The sequence below is a fragment of the Epinephelus fuscoguttatus genome, linkage group LG18 (genome assembly GCF_011397635.1).
Source record: "Epinephelus fuscoguttatus linkage group LG18, E.fuscoguttatus.final_Chr_v1".
In the NCBI taxonomy this organism is placed as follows: Eukaryota; Metazoa; Chordata; class Actinopteri; order Perciformes; family Serranidae; genus Epinephelus; species Epinephelus fuscoguttatus.
The window spans coordinates 29,337,314-29,357,993 of record NC_064769.1 but is presented as its reverse complement, the minus strand read 5'-3'; the positions used below and the strand labels follow the sequence as shown (position 1 = coordinate 29,357,993).

Genomic DNA, 20,680 nt, shown 5'->3' with positions numbered 1-20,680 from the left:
GTTCAACTTTTACTACTTTAATAAATCCTTAATAAACTGAGATGTTACTTTGAGTTTATTAAGGAAGTTTGGGATATAACCCAGGCACAAGGAAAAGAGGGGACTTTAAAACACTGTAATGAATCTCTTTATTTGATCAGCGTTTGTCTTGTTTGAGGCTTATTTGATTTCATGGCAGAGCAGGATCTAAATCATTTTCTCCTCTACTCCTCTGCATTACTTACTTATCCTCTACTCTCTTAACATCATGACTGTCAGTTTCCTGATACTCTGGAAGTCAGCAGGAAAAGATTATCAGCATCAGATTATCAGCGCAGCATCAGCTAATGAGGCTTCTTAATTACTAACAACACACAAACAAACATTTATCCTGTAACTCTGCCTCCACAGCATCCCAGTTACGCTGTGACCACTAAGAAGTTCAGCTACCTCCTGGTGAAGACGGGGACACTAATGCTGAAAGCTCGCAGCGACCTGAGGGGTTACATCCCCGGTCAGGTCATCAAGTTAGCCACAGAGATCCACAACAAGTCTGGGAAGGACACGGGATGTGTGCTGGCCAGTCTCATACAGGTAGATTGTTATTATCATATATATATATATATATATATATATATATATATATATATATATATATATATATATTTTACTGTCTATCTATTAATTCTTACCACCACACCTTTCTCTTGACAGGTTAACTTCTTGTTACAGTGAGTCATCTTTGGAAGTATGATTTTCAGGGTTCCTATGCAGTATGTAAAAGTATGGAATTGTTTACCACTCTTTGAGGGAGTGCAGGCCAGAGAGAGCTGCCTCTACGCCTGTTCGTCACAGCCTTCAAAACAGCTCAGCCCCAAGTGCCTTATAACTGAACCAAATCAATTATCCACCAAATTAATTTGAAAGAAAATGTGCCGTTATCAAATATACATAGCATCACAAACATTAAGCTGAATATTTATGAGTCGTGCAGTGATGTAGATATCAGAAAAGTAAACAGACTATCTTTTCTGCATTAGGAAACCTTAATGGCTGCGTTCAGCATTATTTCCATGGACATGGTGAATTAGCAAGGCTGCACAGATGTTGTGAAAATTAAATTATTCAACTTTTTTCAACTTATTTTCAGTTCTTATTCATAAAAGAGACAAAAAATGGAGTGAACAACCATATAATATTATTAATTCAATATGTTAATGGGAAACAAATGTGAGTATATGTAGCACTGGTTGGTTTACTTCCTCTTTGGACAGAGCTGAACCGGGTTTATTGTAACTTGATTTGTATGAACTAAACCAGTGGTTCCCAACTGTGTTCCCAGCACAGGGTCCAGATTTCTCCTTTGTCATTGGTTCAAGGTCCACATAGTTTAATATATTCAGTGTCATGCTTGCGTTTGGCCATGTCGTCATCCAGAGTTGGTTGGCTCTGTCAAGTAGCTGTCCGTTAGTCATTCACTTCACAGCAGGAAACAGCAATTCAAAATAAAAGCTATGTGCCGGAAATTTACTGTACTTCAAAATAAGTGTGTTTATTACTAACTTGGCACGTTAGTGAGTCACTTGTGGTCCATTCAGAATGGACTTGCGACTCACTTTTGGACTGCACCTTACCAGTTGGGAACCACTGAACTAAGGAACGTGCCTATAATTTTCTAGCAATTATTTGGCAACATGATAGCATACATGGTCAGAATGTAACATACATGTTAACAGCTGGATTCTAAACTAATTTATTTACATGATAAACATCTAGCTATTTGTTCTCAGATGTCAGATGTGTTTTGATAAAAGATCTGCAGAGAAAAAAATTTGAAATGGAAAATAGGAATGCAGTGATTGTGAAATTCTTGGTCAATACTGATACCGATGTTTAAGTGAGAAGTTAAACTGTGTTAAAGCCTTTCATTACATTATCTTTGAATGAGCATGAATTTCATCATACAAATTTTTTAAACAACCTGTAATTTAACCTTTCACCTGAAAAACACCATAAATAACAACTGCTTCAAAAGCCATTTGATTTTTATTTTATATTCCTGTAAAGACATTAACAAACATCTCTTTAAACAACTGTTATAATTAAAGTTTATCAGCAAACACTACATTTTACAGGATTACATCATGATGACTTTATATTTTATCTTTGCCTTATACTCATTTTAACTGAATAGAGCTTGAACGCATCATGATGTAAATCAATATAACCCCCATGAACATGTATTTCAGCCACTCTGCTAACAGCTAACTTCAACTAGCTCTCTTCCTGCTGATTTGAAAACGACTGTGAGTCGTCGCCTTTCATCCCAACCGCGTCCCGGGGAAGATCTCAGTTCATCCCAAACACATTTTCTGTGGTCTCTGAAACAACGAGATACTGTTGGTCTTGAGCCCCCACACAAAATTGACGTGACACGACAAAAAAACATTGACCACTGCCATCAGTGAATGTCATCTTTTTTGCTGATGGCGACTACGAGGTGAATATCGACCAATAAGCCCTGATAAGACGATACAACCCTAATGTGAAATGTGTAGGATCCCTGGATTTTGTTTTGTTTCATTTGTCTTTTAGGTGTTGAGTACCATTCAGGTGTACTGTCAAAACAAATGAATAACGATAATGGATCATAAAATCTATATAAGAAAGCAAAACACAGATGTGTGTGTTCACAGTTTTTGCCCTGTCCCAAATACCATTATTATGAGCACAGTCAGTGTGCTCTGCCCCCCCAGAAATTTCCATTTTAGGGATGTATTATAAATCTCTGCTGGACTCCGAAGCTTCAAACCATTCACAGAACTAATCCCCTCATATGGGTGCGCATAAAATCTCTCTATATCTCGAGATAACAGTAATGGAGGTTCTCTTGATCCATTTCAAAGGAACACTTTCCCTTTCCAATAATCCAGAGATGGGTGAAGTGGTTTGACGGCACTGTCACATCTTTTTTTTTTTTCTCTGTCACAACAGAAAGTGACCTATAAGACCAAACGGCCTGTGTTTGACCTGCGGACCATCGCAGAGGTGGAGGGAGCCGGGGTGAAAGCAGGAAAACACGCAGAGTGGAGAGAGCAGATCATCGTCCCTCCTCTTCCTCAGTCTGCACTGGCCGGCTGCAGCCTCATAGACATCGACTATTTCATTCAGGTCAGTGTGTGTGTGTGTGTGTGTGTGTGTGTGTGTGTGTGAGATACATGTGTCAGATGTACTTATCTTCAGAGCTTCCATAGTACTTTAATGTTTTGTGTGTGTTTGCCAACACAAATATGTGTTACAGGTGTCACTAAAATCTCCAGAGGCAATCGTCACTTTGCCAATCTACATTGGGAACATCGCTGTGAACTTGTCTCCGTCGAGACCCATGCCCTCCAGTCCGGACCACTGTGCTGTGACCATCGGACCCAGGGCAACGGGCGTGACACCCAGCGCCCCGCCGGCAGAGGAGGATCCAGAGGAGGAGCTGTGTGCAGGAGGCTTGGCTAGTGAGGAGATTCCCACCAAGAGTCACTCTCAGCAGGATCCCTCAGGTCATCCGGTCACCATGTCCCCCAGCGCCTTCAGCCATGCACCTGGTGCAGCCCTTCCTCCCAGCCACAGACGACCTGACGCCTCAGCTCCACTGTTCTGTGTGTCCACCGGGGCCACCATACCTTTCTTCACCGAGGGAGACGTCACTCCTGTACCCACTTCCTGTTCTCTCATCCTTCCTCCAGAGTACAGCAGCTGGGACTACCCTCATGGTGGGTTCTTAAATAAGTCTCTCACACTGTCGTCCCTATCACAGTCCATGCTTTGAAATATTAACGTTTTATATTTTCATCGCAGGCCGTTCAAGGAGTGAGCTGACAGACGTTCAGTTTCTGTAACCAGATGAACTCTGTCTGGTGTTGAGCCATGAGTCGACTCTTCTGACATTGTTGTTATATGTCCTTGTACAGTAGGGACACCTTAATAAGGCAAACACAAGTAGCCTAATCTCACAATCTCTTGGCTCAAGTTACATATAAACCGTAGCATAACAGAGCTGAGGGTGCAAAGTTTTATCACTTGATCAAAGACAAATCCTGTTTGGGTACTTGAGAATCCTTGCATGGCAACTTCCTACCCATGCAAAGGTCCTGACATTGCCAAAATAATGTCCCCACAATGGCTGGCATCTTAGATTATAGTTCTGTTGAGGGACATTGCAAGAACATTGTGCACCAGTTATATTTTGTAGTGCTGTAAACACCTTGGTATAGTAAGTGCTCTTGAATGCGCCCTAGATCATAAGGTGAAGGCAGGTACTTTACATTCCAAATGAAAGCAAATGATGGATGACGCGACACTGTGAATGCTTCCATACACTCCAATACTCCTCCATACATTCATTGAGTTTTTGTTGCACAGAATTTGAGTCCATTGAATGTGGCTGCTGAAGCATTCACAACTCAAACTCAGTAATCCCATAACATGTAATCCTGCAGTGTTTTCCCGGCTCAGCATGGGCATTTAGGGGTTGACAATGCACGACAGCATGATCAGTCCGCGTACTGTAAAGGCAATGAGTCTATGGTTGACAGGAGAGGAGGAGGAGAAGAAGATTATTAATCCTCGTTGTCATATACACAGGCCCGGAATACATTCACATGCACAAACAGGACCTGTACGTGCATTAAATGGAGAGATGTCCATACTTGGTCCGTACGGGGACTGGAACTGGTGACCCTCTAGTTTGAGGGAGTGGGTTTGAGGGTGAGGAGGCAGTCTTTGTCCGCTGGTGATAGCAGTGTTGGGGTTGCTACTCAAAAAAAAGTAATGTATTACACATTATTTATTAGTTTTTTGAAAAGTAATACATTATTTTACTTAATTACACCCTGTAGAAACTAATTTGTTACATTACTTCTGCGTTACTTTGTAACATCACCTGAGTTGCATTGTCATGTAATTAACTGCAAGTTAACAATATGATGCTAAACCTTACATATGCCCACATATCAGCACAAAACAAGGATCAGGAGAATCAAAGCAGCTTACTATAGGTTATAACTGCCTCAGACTTAAACTATATCAGTATATAAAACAATATAAAACAGGTTGTTTTTTTAGCACCGTCTAGTGCAAATATTAATTGCCTCAAAATAGGATATGAGTAAATAAAATAATATAAGAGACTAGCCCTCCTGACACCTTTAGATGATGACAGAATTAAAAGGGAGAGTAAAAGTTTAACTGGCACATAAACTGCATTTAATGCTCAGTAGTCCAGCTTATTTGACACGTTCATCATAAAAGCAGCGGTTATACCTCATCAAAAGGAGTCTCTCAAGTAGTTTCAAGACATTCTGTTTATCCACTGAGTCAGCGCAAGTCTGCCCGGGCCCACGCACGATATGGTGTTGTGGTGTCAGCACATTTTTTTCTATCCAGCCATTATGCAGATAATTGGAAAACTTATGGAGTGTATGAAAGGACATAGTTGTTTGATAAGTAACTGTGCTGTGATTACTGAATTTAGAGAGGAATCGTGTTACATTATTGTGTTATTTTGGAATTACGGTAAGGCGTTACCCCCAACACTGATTATATAAGCATGTTTAACGTGTCCCTATACGATGAATCCCAATGACTTACTTGATAAGTCGTGGAACAGAGGTGACTTCAACTATATTACTGACTATTTTTCTACCTTTGTGTGTTATAGAGCCCCCACCCACTTACGAGGAAAGCTGCAGCAGCGCCAACTCCAGTTTCAACAGTAGACAGTAGAGAAGACGCAGGTGACGAAGCATCATGGCCACGCCCACCCATACCTGTCTGCATTTGCCTCAAGAGCAACCAGGACAGAGACACGCCGGGTTAAAGAGGATGGACAATAACTCCACTCCCAAACACCCCAAAGATTCTTTGTCCTCAAATAAGTAAAAAAAAAAAAAAGGGATCATATCTTATACGGAATATAATTTCACCTCATGTCCCATCAGGTATTGTCAGACAGAACGGGTGAAAATCACTGTGCCTAAAAGAAGTATTTTGAATCATCGTACAGCATTTAGAATAACCAGTGATTGGACATGATTCTTTCATGAGGCGGAGTAAGATCTGTTGTTTTATCAATGAACTTCTGCATCTGTGATGCCTTGAATATGAGTTCGGCCTACTGAGGGCTCATGTTTGGCGAGATCAAACGTTGGCCTTTTCTGTAGTCTTGTTCCAATTGTGCACTTGTTAACGTGGTCCACCGCTGTCCGTTTGTGTCTCAGTTGTCCTCGTCATCAGCAGGGCAGAGCTGTCTTTATGCTGGACATTGAAAGGAGAACTTAATGCCAGAGGTTGTGGTTTGTCTAGTTTGAGTATTTAAATCTCTGTGTGTAGGATTTTGATGATTACAGGCTCATTTATAACAGGGCTGCACAGTTATTTGATTTGAGTATTTGATTTTTGATGAAGGTAAAATGTGTCCAACATACCATTATACAGTAAATGAGGCATTGTGGTGCTACAAAGATGCTCCAGCCTACAACTTATATTCCAGACGTAAGGGAACATGCTTGGACGGTACAGACCCCAGCAAAAATTCCATCATCTTTTTTTTTATCAGTGAAAATGAAATGCAGAAATTACAATTCCCGCTAGAATCAGAACTCGCCGCAATATCTGTCGAAGTAATCACAGTGTTTGTTTCGTTTTGCATTTTGTGCAGCCTCAGTTTATACTCCTGCCGTTATGTAATGTAATTATCACTGCCCACAAACTTCCATGTGTCCTTCATGTTGGCACAGAAACATCCACTAGATGGCGCCAGAAGGCAGAGTCAAAAGTTTGTGACATTAACAATCATGGCAACGTTGGAGGAGGTTGTAATAATAACGTAACTTTTAACGGAGCTGGCGTTGTAGAAGCTGGAGTTCTGTGAGGTCATTAAATACATTGCAATATGTGGACAGAGAATTCTTTTAACTATATCACTGATTTTTTCTGTTCTTCGATTCTTAAAATGTCTTCCTCCCGTCCCACGGTAGTGTACTCAGAACGATCTACCCAAATACATAGAAACATGTTAATTCTACCCAAAGTTGCTCGATATTATTCGGGATGACCGCAAGATGAGAATGCAACATAGGACTTTGACTTCTCTAGCTAGTCATTTCCTTTACTACAATTTAGTGAAAAGTAATCGCTAGACAGACAGACAGACAGACAGACAGATAGATAGATAGATAGATAGATAGATAGATAGATAGATAGATAGATAGATAGATAGATAGAGAAGAAAGGTAGACTACAGTATGAGGATGTGGAGATATATTTCATAATTAATACATACATTCATTGCCAATGAATTATAGGTTAGAAAATACAATATTTGCCCGATTTAACATGACTTGGGGTATAAACCACGCCCACTTGTGTCTGAATACAGATAGAGACACACATAATTTGGTTGGTTGAACAGATACAAATACAGATATAGATAACGGCGTACAGACAGAAGGCACCGTCCTTGTCTGTATACTCGTCTATCACTGAGCATAAATGAAACTTTAAAGTCATTCTGATGGTTTAAGTCTTTGTTTCAGCAAATATAAAACAACCCCAGTTAGATACTGAGTCTGTGTGTTATAGCTGCATGCATTGCCGCCTGCTACGGTGTCTTATTTTATAATGCCACTCCATGTTGTCAGTCAGAAATTGTTGGAATCCTACACACAGAGGCTTTAGAGATAAATAGTGACTCAGCAACACCTCTCAGTTGTATCACTTAAAACAGAGGTAGCAGTAAAAACTACTTTAATATATTGTAGTTATACGAAAAAATCCAGTCACATTATAATCTGTGTGTTTTTAAACATTATTTCTGTTAAAATGAATCAACCAACTGGGATATTTACATTTTTCTGCACATTTAGTTTCTGGACAAGATCACTTATGTGGAGAAACAAAGAGGAGCATGTGCACTGATCTCACTTTGGAAAAGATGAATATATAAATATATATCACCCCTGTAGTGCCACCATATGTTGCGTCATATCACTGAGAGGTTCTGCTTTGACACCAGTTTTGTATTCATAGGACAGTTTATCTGCAGATGAGGCTCATTTCTCCTGCAGCTGGGTGAAATGACTGCAGTGCTGACGCAGTCTTCCTCTGCCCTCTTGTGGCCGTCGCCGGTACAAGTTTAAATCAACTTGTACTGACACAATCGGCCATGCTGTTTGCAGAAGTGACTAACTGAGGTTTGATATAGGTGTTGTCGTGAGATGTGATGCGAGTGTTTAACATCATCCCAACAGTCTGAGTGAGATTATATGTTGTTTTTTCTCCTGTTTGTTGCCTTAACTTTCATTTAGTGTTGCATTAGTGAGACGAGAATCTTTCTGAAATTTCAGTTGGTGCAGATTATGAACATACATGTGCACAACACGGCACTTTTTACAGTTTGCATGGATTTGTGGGTGCACATCTACTGTATGTGTGCCTGTGTAAGTGGGTCTGTTTTCACTTAAAGGTATACTGTGCAGGATTGGTTGCTGTTTGTTAGCATGCTCACCAGGGAAATTGAGTAAAAGCCAGCCCCAGATTCACTCTTGTTTGGCATTTTGCTTCGCTATATTTGCATTTTTTTTTGCAGTTTTTGTGGCTTCCTCTTGGATGTCTGATGCTTCACCTGGTTGCTTCCTTTTTTTGAAAAATGAGAAAAATGCCCTGACACTTCCAGTGGGCCCTCCGTGATGAGAGGGATTACTTCTACATGAGACTATCTGTTGTCTCTAAGGGAAATCCTGCATAGTATATCTTTAAACTCCATTTCAAACTGGTTCATGACTCAGCGTTTGTGTTAAATTATCTTAAGTTTTTCTTTGCCTGTGTACATGGGCTGGGTGATAGTTGAATATTTTACAAATTAAAGTGTAACCATACTATGATATGATCTTATTATGTTATCACTCCTTGCCCAAATTAATTAATCTCAGCAAGCTGTAATTATAATATGAACAAAATGACTGACAGAAGGTTTTGTTTTGCACATATAAGGAGTTTAATCTGATTTACAATGGACCACACTTCAGTGATTGCGTCTGATTTTGCATATATTTGTCATATTCTGTTTTACCTTGATGACAGTAAATGTCCTTGTTTATGTAATTATAATGATTTGACCCATGTCACCCAGCCCAACAGTGTTGCAATAGCATCATCACATATTCATTGTCACTTTTCTGTGAGAAACTACGACCACTGAAAATCTTAAGCACAACTGCTCTGACGAATGTTTGTGTCAATGTAAATGTGTTTCTCGTTTTATCACATTTTAGTACAATCTCAAAGTCATTCTGTGAATTTAGGACAAGATCTCAGTGCTGGTGTCGGCTCCTGACTGCAAATCATGTTGCCACGTTTCTCCGGAAATTGTATTTCATTTTGTGAGGCTCATCAGCTTTGAAATTTTCTCCCAAAAAAACTGCTGTTACCATTAGAAACCTGACAGTCCCCCAAACTACTTCTGGCTCTACATTATTATAAATGCATGCCTTAAACAGTCTGGACTCCCGCCACCTCTTACAGGATCTTGTGATGGACTTTTTCTTTTTCCTCTGTCAGCGAGGACGTCAGGATGTGCTCGTGCAGCTCTTCCTGTTCTGTCTCCTGTGGACTGTGCCAAGTGCACTTGATGTATACAAATGTAGCTTTTAAAAAACAGTGAGGAAACTGGACCTTAGACCTGTTGGACTTTTGTTTTTATTCTTGTTTTAGAAAATATGTGCAATTCCTCTCATCTCCAAGAACGCTGCAGCAGCAACTCCCTGAAGTCATTTCACGCTGCCTTTATTGATCCTGATTCTGTTGAATTCTTCTCCACCAAAAGGTACTATAGCTTTATGAAGCCCCACTTGTTCTGTGTTTTTATTTTTCATTCTTTCCCCCCTCACATATTGATGAGTGGTGTCTGGTTTTGTATTTTTCTACTTGTAAACTGTTTACAGGTGCAGTATGCAGATACTAATAGTAGCACCTCAATCAGTAAATGTAATATTTCAACATACAGTGCAGAATCACATCAAAGTTGTACTGTACAGTATAACAATAAAATTATATGACATGTTTTTGTTGCTTATGTAGACAGAGTCAGCTTATTTATATAACTTATTTTCCTTTTCTTTTGAGCATGATACCATCTTTCAACAACAAGGCAATTTAAAGTGTGTCACATAAAAGCAAACATTTCTATTTATTCAGACGTAGACATTGGGTGAGAGGTGGAGTACACCCTGGACAGGTCGCCAGACTATCACAGGGCTGACATAGAGACGGACAACCATTCACATTCATATTCACACCTACGGACAATTTAGTGTCACCAATTAACCTGCATGTCTTTGGACTGTGGGAGGAAGCTGGAGTACCCAATGAAAACCCACGCTGACATGGGGAGTACATGCAAATTCCGCACAGGAGGGCTCCCGCACCCAGGGGTTCGAATCCCCCACCCCTGGTCTGAACCAGTGACCCTCCTGTGAGGTGACTGCTAACCACTGCACTGCCGTGCAGTAGATAACTGCACAGTATTTCAGTAAACAATACTGTATGATGAAATTTCCCAAAATGTAAATATTGCATCTGTTAAGGATTAGGATTTAGCAAAATAATAATAATATATCTGATGTGGTTTGATAGGTTGATATGATTTTCATAATAAAAAAAAACATAGTAAGCACAAAGTAACCCCACATTAAAATTTTTGAACAATTATAGAAAATTATTATTAAATTACATTAAATGTATTATTTAATCAGAATTCCTTTTATATTTTCTGTCTTCCAATATTAATCAGCCTCCTTCCTTTTTTTTTTTTTAATTTTTATTGATTTATACATTTTATTTTATTTTAATTTATTTTATTTATTTTAGTTTAGTTTTTGCCTTTTATAGTACAAAAAAATGCAAGTAGCCGAAAAAGTACGAATCCCTTCGGCTACCTCCGTCTGTCACGTGATCCAAGTATTTGGGGCGAAGATGTGATTTGCGCATGCGCACTACCTTGAATCAGTGTCCAGCGCTCCAACGGCTACATTTCTTGGCTAATATCAACTAAACGTCGTTTATAATGCAAATTATGGTCAGTTGTACCCACGCTACTCGATAACAGTATGGTTCCGGCGAATTTTACGGGATTTCAACAACTATTTCGATTTATTATTCGCACTACGCCTTCGTTCCCAGTTGCTGAAAAACTCCACTACCCGTCAGCCCTCTGTTTATTGTCTGAAGTCAGGAGGTAGCTTCATTTCTGCTGCACTATGTGAGCAGCTGTGCACACTGGCTGCTGCCGCCGCTGAGGTACAATTGAGAAATTGCTCCTACCTTATTGACTGCACTCGAGCACCAGCTGTAGCCCGGACTGTGAGCCGTCTGTGATGGGGAACTGGAGTCAATAACCGCTGCAACCGTGTGTTAGCCTGAGCTCAGCAAGTTCACCATGATGTCCGTAAGTTGGGTGTTTGTTTGTCGCAGGATCATGTAACAGTATTTCACATGTTATTCTGCATTTGAAATATGTCCCTACATGTTAAGGCGTTCAGCGTGTGGAAATCTGACATTGACTGTAGGGAGCAGATCATAATAACCCCACAGTAATATAGTGAATGCTTAAACCTGTTGACCCACTTAGACAGCAGTGCTTCCAGTTGGGCAAGTGGGGGAGAAGTTAGCACAGCCTGTCACAACTTGAAACATCTATGACACCTTTAGGCTAGTTTCAATAGCTAATTTTAATGAGGGCTGCCTAAAACTAATTGTATTGTGTCTAACTACAATTTGCTTTGACTCATTCAATTGGAAACTGTGACACTATCATTATATATCATCACAAAATGACATTTAGTGTAAGATTATATTCAGTTATTGCCCAGCCCTACATTTAACCCAGTCAAATCACATGTGCTTCTTAGTGTTGCCTGGCTTTTTCCAAAGCAAAACATTGCTTTTAAGAATTTTAATATGTGTTTTTCCTTCCTGTCGGGCAGCCATAGCGAGCAGAAACTGCATTAGCTCACACCCACATGGCTTTGATAAGAATAAGAAATGAAATACCAAGTATGATAGTCTGGGTGGGAATCACCACAGGATCCACGATACGATATTATCACCATAGTTTAGCCGCAATACAGTAATATTGTGATAAAATATACTGTGATATATTTCCTTTTTAACTGTAAATTATGTTCCCTGAGGAAAACTTTGAATCTTATTAGATAAAACAGATGTTGACAGTCTGTTCATCTCACTTGAGCCATTTTCTGTTTGCAGCAAAATGAATGCAGTGGACTGAAAAAGCAATATATGATATTCTTCTAGTAGGCTACCTAATTTAAAGTTTAATTTGTATTTGTAATATTGATCATCTCGGCAATGTGTGATGATACGATATTGCCACACAAAAATACTGCGATACTATGCTGTATCGACTTTTCTCTAGCCCCTTTGTGTCATCCATGTAACACTAATCGTAACACACGAGAGGCACAAACTATAGTTTACATGCATTGTGTGCTGTATGTATAGTGATTTCTATCATTTTACTCAACCATATGCACATTATTTGAATTCAAACTCATCCTGTATTGCAGTCAGATTTTCAATGCACCGATGCACTTTTAATGACGAATGTGACTTAATATGTTAATGTTGGAATGACAATTAGATCAAAAGTACAGCTTATACCTCAAGCATATTTCAAGACAAGTTAGTTGGCTTTTGACATGAATGTCAACCCACAGCTGTCTGGCAGATTTAAAAAAAGAAAATGAAACGTACAGCCCAAGTGTAAAGTACGTGTTGGCTTAAGCGTGCTAAAGTACCTGCACTGTCCTGTGAAGGTGTACTGAACATGTTTGCAGTCTCAACACTCACCTTGCAAACAAGCCTGTGGTTTTCTCAGGCGGTAAGATAAGCTGACAATAATCACTGGGCCTGGCCTTGAGTTGGACTGTTGACTCAAGTTGTCTATATTTGGCTTTCACGCTGCCTCAAATGTTTCTGTCCTCTGCATCACTCTTACAGTACTTTTTAAATGTTGCTTTGACATTTAAGTATATTTAAAGGGACAGTACATGTTTTCCTTGTAGCTGTAGTGCCATTTATCAATCTAGACTGTTTTGGTGTGAGTTGCAGAGTGTTTGAGATATCGGCTGTAGAGATGTCTGCCTAGATGTCTCTTGGCTTGTGGTGAGACATTTGAAAAATTCAACAGCAATGTCTCGATGTAGAAATCATGAAGCAGTTACTCAAGATAATCCACAGATCTCACCATGAGCAGTTTCATGCAGGAACTAGTCTATGTCTATTGAGCTAAACCCGCCAGCGTGAATGACATTCAGTTGTTCAAGTTCAGGAGTCTCTGTGTCAGTGTCACAAGTTTCTACAAGTCTGACATAAAACTGAAAATAACGAGTGAGTTAACGGTCATTATTCTTCAGAACCAGTCCTTCCTTTTTTCCGTCTCTCACATCTAATCCAATAGAATCTTGTTTTTGAAGGATTTTGTAGGGATTTCTATTTCTAACACCATACTCACCAAGTAAATTGCTGGGATTTGGGAGCATGATGACATCACTAAAAATAAGTCTGACAGGGCAAGAGAGCTGAGCAGTCAGACAATCAGTGATGGTTTAAACAAACCACCATGGTAGCCCGATAGGATTGAATAAGATTGATTGATGGATAAAATTTTAACCCATACTTATTGTTGTAAACATCTGTCACAGTTTACAGACCAACTTCCTGGTGCAATGAAGGATTGTTACCGACATTACAGGTGCACAAACTGTTGGTTTTCCCTCCACATATATTGGCTTTGATCATCTGGCTTACAGCCTGTTTTCTCATCTCACTCCTTGTGTTTTCTGCCCTGTCAGACTTTATTATGGTGATGTTATCATGAGATTTAATCAGACATCCTGGTCATATGATATAATGCACCTCAAACCCCTGAACCAAAAACATGCCTCTCAAAATCTTTTTGGTCAAAAAAAAAAAAAAAAGAAAGAGAGAAATGCCTATCACATGTTCTCAGAGGTCAAGGTAACATCTTTAAATTGCTTGTTTTGTCCAGCTAACGGTCCAGAAGCCCAATACATACATTTTAGTACAATGTAGGAGAGAATCCTCACATTAGCGCAGCTCAAACCAGAGTTTACTCAGCCCAATAAATTATTTAAATGACAAGTGGATTATTAGAATCGTCAGCTAATATTCACTTGATCAACCAAATGATTCATTGACTTGGAACGTCAAGGTTGTAGGTTTGATGTCAAGTCGACCTTCACCAGTGTGCAGCTGGTGGGAGAAAGTCATGCCAGGACAGGTGGTGAGTTAGCAGGGAGGAGAAGGAAAGAGCCTGGCAGGGATTGGGCAGCAGGCTGAGGGCTGAGTAACGGACACACACACACACACACACACACACACACACACACACACACACAAACAGCACATTCCTCTGCAGTCACAGGGCAGAACAGAGTGTGCTTTTGTGGGACAATACATCCTGTAAGTGTGGGGCAAGACCAGCTGAATGGATATTTGTTCAGCACAGAATGAAGTTAGCTTTTTTATTTTTTATTTAAGGAATCCAAAAAATGATATGTAGAACAGATGAGGGTTTGACTGCGTCATAAAAGAATATGGAGATAATTCTGCATGCAGAAAGTGTTAATTTCCTGCAAGACAACTGAAGGAACAGAAGTAGTAGAGCACCACTTCTTCCATGGATCCATCCATCCATCCATCCATCCATCCATCCATCTATTTTCATCTGCCTATCCAGGGCTGGGTCGTGGGGGCAGCAGGCTGAGCAAAGCACCCCAGACGTCCCTCTCCCCAGCAACGCTTTCCAGCTCCTCCTGGGGGACCCCAAGGCACTCCCAGGCCAGACGAGATATGTAATCCCTCCAGCGTGTTCTGGGTCTGCCCCAGGGCCTCCTACCAGTGGGACGTGTCCGGGACACCTACAGCGGGAGGCGCCCAAGAGGCATCCTAGTCAGATGCCTGAACCACCTCAACTAATCCCTTTAGACATGAAGGAGCAGCAGCTCTACTCTGAGCTCCCTCAAGATGTCAGAGCTCCTTAACCTATCTCTAAGGCTGAGCCCAGACACCTCACGGAGGAAATTCATTTCCGCCGCTTATATCCGCGATCTCATTCGATCACTACCCAGAGCTCATGACCATAGGTGAGGATTGGGGCGTAGATGGACAAGTAAATCGAAAGCTTCGCCTTCTGGCTCAGCTCCCTCTTCACCACAATGGACCAAACTCGGGGTGGGGGGGGCCCTCTGTGGGGATTTTGCATGCTCTCCTCGTGTCAGCATGGGTTTTCTCTAGGTACTCCAGCTTCCTCCCACAGTCCAAAGACATGCAGGTTAGGTTAATTGGTGATTCTAAAATGGCCGTAGGTGTGAATGTGAGCATGTTGTCTGTCTCTATGATAGTAATTATGAACTGTTGAGGGTGTACCCTGCCTTTCACACCCTCACCCTAACACCCTCATCTCACAGGCCTCGGTGCAACCGCACCGCCTACACTGTCTATATTTATGCCCCTGGTACAACTGGCAACCATTTTGAGGTTTTAATATTCTCCTCTTTCTTTTGTTTTCTTAAGATGACGTTTGGGGTGTCAACCAGCGTGACACTGCTATTTGACTTCTGGGATGTGCACGGACCCGCAGGTAAGACGAAGAGTGTCGAACAACATCGTCACTTCACAGGAGTTGGGATGGATCTCTTCCAGTAGTTGTAATTCCTTAGAACCAGTTCATCTGGTTAAAACATACTGCAGTGTTGTGTCAACAGACACTGTCCTTTTTCCTTATTACTCAGGAAGAGTTTACAGAATAGCTCATCCAGGGGTGAAAAGGGATTGAAGTTCTTGCCATTGCTACTGTCACAACTTTTGCAGCCTCATATTGTTCTCCTTCTGTCCCCAGCTTCATGCATCCATAAAAACACACATTGCATTTTTTAACACCTCTGTGGTATGAAAAGAAATTAGACACATGACATCATGTAAAGCAATTGACAATTTCTTGTTTTAAGTTTGAAGAAAATTCAACTCTGAGTCCAGCTCTGTGAGATAAATATGTGTGTGTGGTGTGTTTGTGTCTCCAGGGATGGTGCTGTCAGTGTTTGTGGTCCTGCTGCTGACAGTCTTCTACGAGGTGCTCAAAGTGTGGAGGGTGTGGCTGGGGACCAATTCCAAACTGGCTCAGCCTCAGTCTGCGTATGCTGCCCCTCCATCCAGTCGCAGCGACAGCGTCTCTGTGCTGGAAAGCAGCCCCTCTGAGTCCTCGCTGACCCCCATTGAGTCACAACCTCCCACTCGAATCACCAGAAACAGGTCAGGATCCTCGTGACTTTAGAAAATGATGATGATGCAGACATCTACGTTTGCTTTCTGATTTGGTCTTATCATGGCAAACCACAGCTAGGCCTACATACCTTTGTGACTCCGCCTTCTTGTACGGGTACTCCTCTCCCATTTTGGCTTCCTCCTGCACTGGAAATGCTCCTGGTACTGCTCTCATAGATTGTCATATTTGCTTTGCAAAGATTCCCAATCTATGTTTTCTGCTGCCTTTACCGCCTTGAACTAATGTGTTACCTTCAGGAACAGTTCAAATTTGTTGTTGGTCCAAGCAAAGAAATCTTTGTTCTCACTTTTAGAAGGAAGAACTCCGTATTTTTTCTGTAACTAAGCAACCAACCGCAGGCAATCTACTTTGTGTTTACCATTACGGGTGTGATCAGTGTACGTGAATGTGTTTTCAGGCGTGTTAGTGTGGTCCGAGATTATTTCTGTAATGGTGCTAAAATACTCAGGAGTAAGGAGATTGTTTTCTAGTTTTAAAAGTTTTACAATTATAACATAATGGTGTGGATGTAGTTAAGTAAAGTTGCACACATGTAATCTACAAAGTGATAATTTGGCTTTTTTCATATATTTTACTGCAACATGTAAATAATGGAATACAAGATTATACTGTAAAGAAAATAAACTTTTTGGAAGCAGATCAAATGACAGTCACTGCATTGCTAGAAGTCAGAAAAGTATGGAAACCCATTTCTGCCAGTAAAAGATAAAACAAGCTCATGGTAAGAATTTATCTCACAATTTTAATTTAGAATTTATTTCAGTCTGCAAATAGAAATAAGAACATCATGTATTAATCTACAAATTCATGTAAGTAAAGTCACAGCTTCTCACAGAAAATGGCAGATACTTAAATAATACAGAGCAAAACATTACAATAACGTAATTTAACATTAACTAAGATGCTTCTGAGGTCCGAAAAAGGTGTAGGCTGAAGCTACAGCTTATAACACTGACCCTTTTAACAGCACATCATATTCAGCAATCAACAAAACAAATCAAAAACAGGCAAACAAGGTAACATAGCAACAACAGAAAAGAGAAAAACAACTTAGAAAAGGCCACTTAAGTTCCTGTACCCTGGTCTTTTACATCCATTACGTCCATTTTCATATTTGATCGATACGTCATTTTTAACATTGTGTTCCTCACTACAACTGTTCCATAAACTCTCTCCTTTAACTGAGATACTATGTAGTTCGCCACTGGTCCTCACCAATAGTTTCTGAATATAGAAATAGCATGTTGACTTTTTCTCTTGTGAAACCACTCTTGGATACTTTCAGGTAATTATTGTTTTTTTGCCCTGTACATAATTGACAGGAAGAATCCATATTTTTACCTTTTAATCTCATAATTTTGACTTTGTATGTCAAAATATTGACTATACATGTCTGGTTTTCCAAAGTCGTGACTCACTTTTCACTGGCGGAAATGGGCTTCCGTAGAAAATCAATCTGATCTCCTACACGAAAAAGCAGTTGAATTTTTGGTGCTTTCTTGACCCTGTCCAAGCACTTCGTGTTTGTTAAGTCAAACATTAAGAGTTCAGTGATTTCGGTGAGTTTTTTTATGTTTGTCATTTGTGTTAAGCAGCACCACTGCAATAATATGTGAGCTTCATATCACTCTGCAGCTCTCTTTTGTAGCTGTGTGTGATATTCTTTGTGTTAATCTTGGCACCTGCGTTAAGAGTGAGTTTAGCATTTCTCACGCTAGACGTATGTAAGACTGAACATTGTCCTTTCTTTCTGTTAAATGGTTTATCTGTCACCTAATCTGTCACAATAATTGAACCCAAAATCAATATGTAACTTTGTCTTGCAACATCGGTAACATCCTGACAGTGTATGAGGCAAAGATCCTCTCATACTTATGTAATATACCTGGTGTAACCAACTCATGTATTCCTCTCTTTCCTCTGCAGTGTGTTGCTCCATGGTATCCAGACAGTCCTCCACATACTGCAGGTGACTCTGGGCTACATGCTGATGCTGTGCGTCATGTCCTACAACACCTGGATCTTCCTCGGGGTCATCGTGGGATCAGCCCTCGGCTATTTCATCTCATTCCCTCTCCTAGGTAAAACCTGACGGTCAAGACAGTGCACACAGAGGACAGCTTGTTTCCCCCTCGAGTTAAAAGGACCGCATGCTCTGGATACTACACATGGGAAACTTGACTAATATCAGCGTGTCGTTCCTTTGCCCTCTGGCACAGTTAGCATTTGTGAACATTTTAACACGGAGAGGGCACGAGAGGGGAATTCTTTGTATGCTGAAGGATGAGCTGCACAACGCTAACGCACACTACAGTTGCTTTACATCTTCTGGATCTGGAAACTGAAACTTTTTCACGCACAAAATCATTCTGATGTCCGACACCAGTTTCAGACTTTGTGTTATGGCCTCCGGATTCAGTTGGTAACTTGGAAACTGGAAATACAAAGTTTAACATTTGTCTTACACCAAAGACACCACTGTGTACGATTTTAGCATTTGTAAGTTTTTCTTTACTGATAAAGGGACATCATATTCTGTTTCTAAGGCTTAGTCTTGATAGTCTACTCACACAGCAAACATCTAAGAGAGCAATGCCAGTAGAAAGAAGATTTTAGTCTTGAGGGGAGGGAGTGCTGCTTGCTTAAATTCTTTTCTTTTTTGTTTGCTTATCCTAAAATGCATCCCAATCTTCCACAGCTGACAGACAACACAGCTCAGAGATGGAAAATCATGCATAGCTTGTGGCATATTATGGTTATTTCTGAACTTTTTAAACTACTACGCTGCATTTTACTAAACAGTTCAAGGTGTTATGACACTACAGATTGTCAAAAAATAGATTTCATGTCAGTTATAAAAGACTAACTCTTGACTATTTTGACAAGACACTCCTATGGCTTTAAAGTGGAACTCATCCTAAAGACTTCTATTTTTGAATGCTTAAAAAGCAACATTTTGTGATTTGAACCAACAACAGTGGATTTAAGATTGATTATTTGTCCCTCTTCAGTATTTTGGAGTGAAACCTGAAAGTGGACACACACTTGGAACTGAGACTCACAGTCAGATGTCATAAGAAAGGGCTCTAATTCAGGAACTGAATCATGTGATTGCAGCTGGTCAACTTAATATATGTCACTGGCTCACTAACCAATCAGAGTCATTGTCATGCATACATCAGGGGTTAGTGAAAGTTGATCATGCGGTTGTGTGGCAATCATTGACAAACCATGGACCTGCAAAGAAAAGAACCTTGCAACTGACATTTCAGATGTGTTTTCTGTTGAAACACCCCCATGTTCTCTCTTGAAACAGAATATTTTTGCTAGTTTTACAACAGACTCTTAACAATAGTAAAAAAAAATTAAAATATGTCTGATGATCTGAGGTGGTTTTCAAACATTTTCTTAGTGATGGTTTTCTGTCACAAGAGCTTGAAATAAAAAATAAAGAAGAAAGCTGATGAAATATTACTATTCATCCATCTTTTTCACATATATTTATTTATTTAAGGAAACAAAAGCACTAAACATACAAGTGGAACCGCTCACACCAAACAGACTTACAGGTTTTGCAATAAATAAACAGGAGGAGGAGACAGTCAGTGGTCCTCCATTGGAAGTAAAAGGTCTTGGGTATGAATCTAAAGGCAGCAAACTCAAAAGATCCCCTAGATACAGTGGAAATTTCACAACAGGACACTGACTCAGCCAACTGAGAGAAGCAGTAATCACAACTCTCCTCCCAGCGTGTAACATTAGATTGCAGCCTTGTCTGTTGACTGCAGATGGTGCAAAAGTGAAATTGAGCCACTTAGTAGAGCGTGTGATGCTGACACCAAAAAATGTGGTAACACTTAGACAGGGACAACTGTTCACTTAAAGGGACAGTTCACCCCAAAATTAAGAATACTCTTTTCTGTAGAGCTATTTATCAATCTAGATTGTTTGGGAGTGAGTTGCCGAGTGTTGGAGATATCAGCTGTAGAGATGTCTATCGTCTTTCCAATACAATGAACCTAGGTGGCACTCAGTTTGTGGTGCTCAAAGCGCCAGAAAAAAAATAATTTTTTGTTGGTGTTTTGAGCACCACACACTGAGTGCCACCTAGTGCCATTATATTAAAGAGAATGCCGACATCTGTACAACTGTTATCTTTAACACTCGGCAACTCACACCAAACAATTATACTGATAAATAGCACTACAGGTAAAAGGAAAAATATGTATTTTTGATATTGGGGTGAACTGTCCCTTTAAATTCTTG

General features: G+C 40.2%; 2 protein-coding genes across 2 annotated transcripts in view; both read left to right on the top strand.

Annotated features, from left to right (window-relative positions):
• arrdc1b (arrestin domain containing 1b) overlaps positions 1-10,091 on the top strand; it is a 67,574-nt gene extending 57,483 nt beyond the window's left edge. The window contains exons 5-8 of the mRNA XM_049604758.1: positions 391-573; positions 2,974-3,150; positions 3,281-3,743; positions 5,690-10,091. Of these exons, the coding sequence (XP_049460715.1) occupies positions 391-573; positions 2,974-3,150; positions 3,281-3,743; positions 5,690-5,754 (888 nt within the window). The 3' untranslated portion in view covers positions 5,755-10,091. The remainder of the gene's footprint in view (positions 1-390; positions 574-2,973; positions 3,151-3,280; positions 3,744-5,689) is intronic.
• Positions 10,092-11,016: 925 nt separating this feature from the next.
• On the top strand, positions 11,017-19,888 carry slc31a2 (solute carrier family 31 member 2). The gene is made up of 4 exons (XM_049603549.1): positions 11,017-11,473; positions 15,646-15,712; positions 16,152-16,380; positions 18,341-19,888. The coding sequence occupies exons 1-4, from the start codon at positions 11,465-11,467 to the stop codon at positions 18,504-18,506; spliced, it is 471 nt and encodes a 156-aa protein (XP_049459506.1). The 5' UTR covers positions 11,017-11,464; the 3' UTR covers positions 18,507-19,888.
• The last annotated feature ends 792 nt before the right edge of the window (positions 19,889-20,680 follow it).

Coding starts and splice junctions, on each gene's coding strand:
- slc31a2 (XM_049603549.1), top strand. Junction 15,713..16,151: donor GGATGTGCACGGACCCGCAG/GTAAGACGAAGA, acceptor TTGTGTCTCCAG/GGATGGTGCTGTCAGTGTTT. Junction 16,381..18,340: donor ACTCGAATCACCAGAAACAG/GTCAGGATCCTC, acceptor TTTCCTCTGCAG/TGTGTTGCTCCATGGTATCC.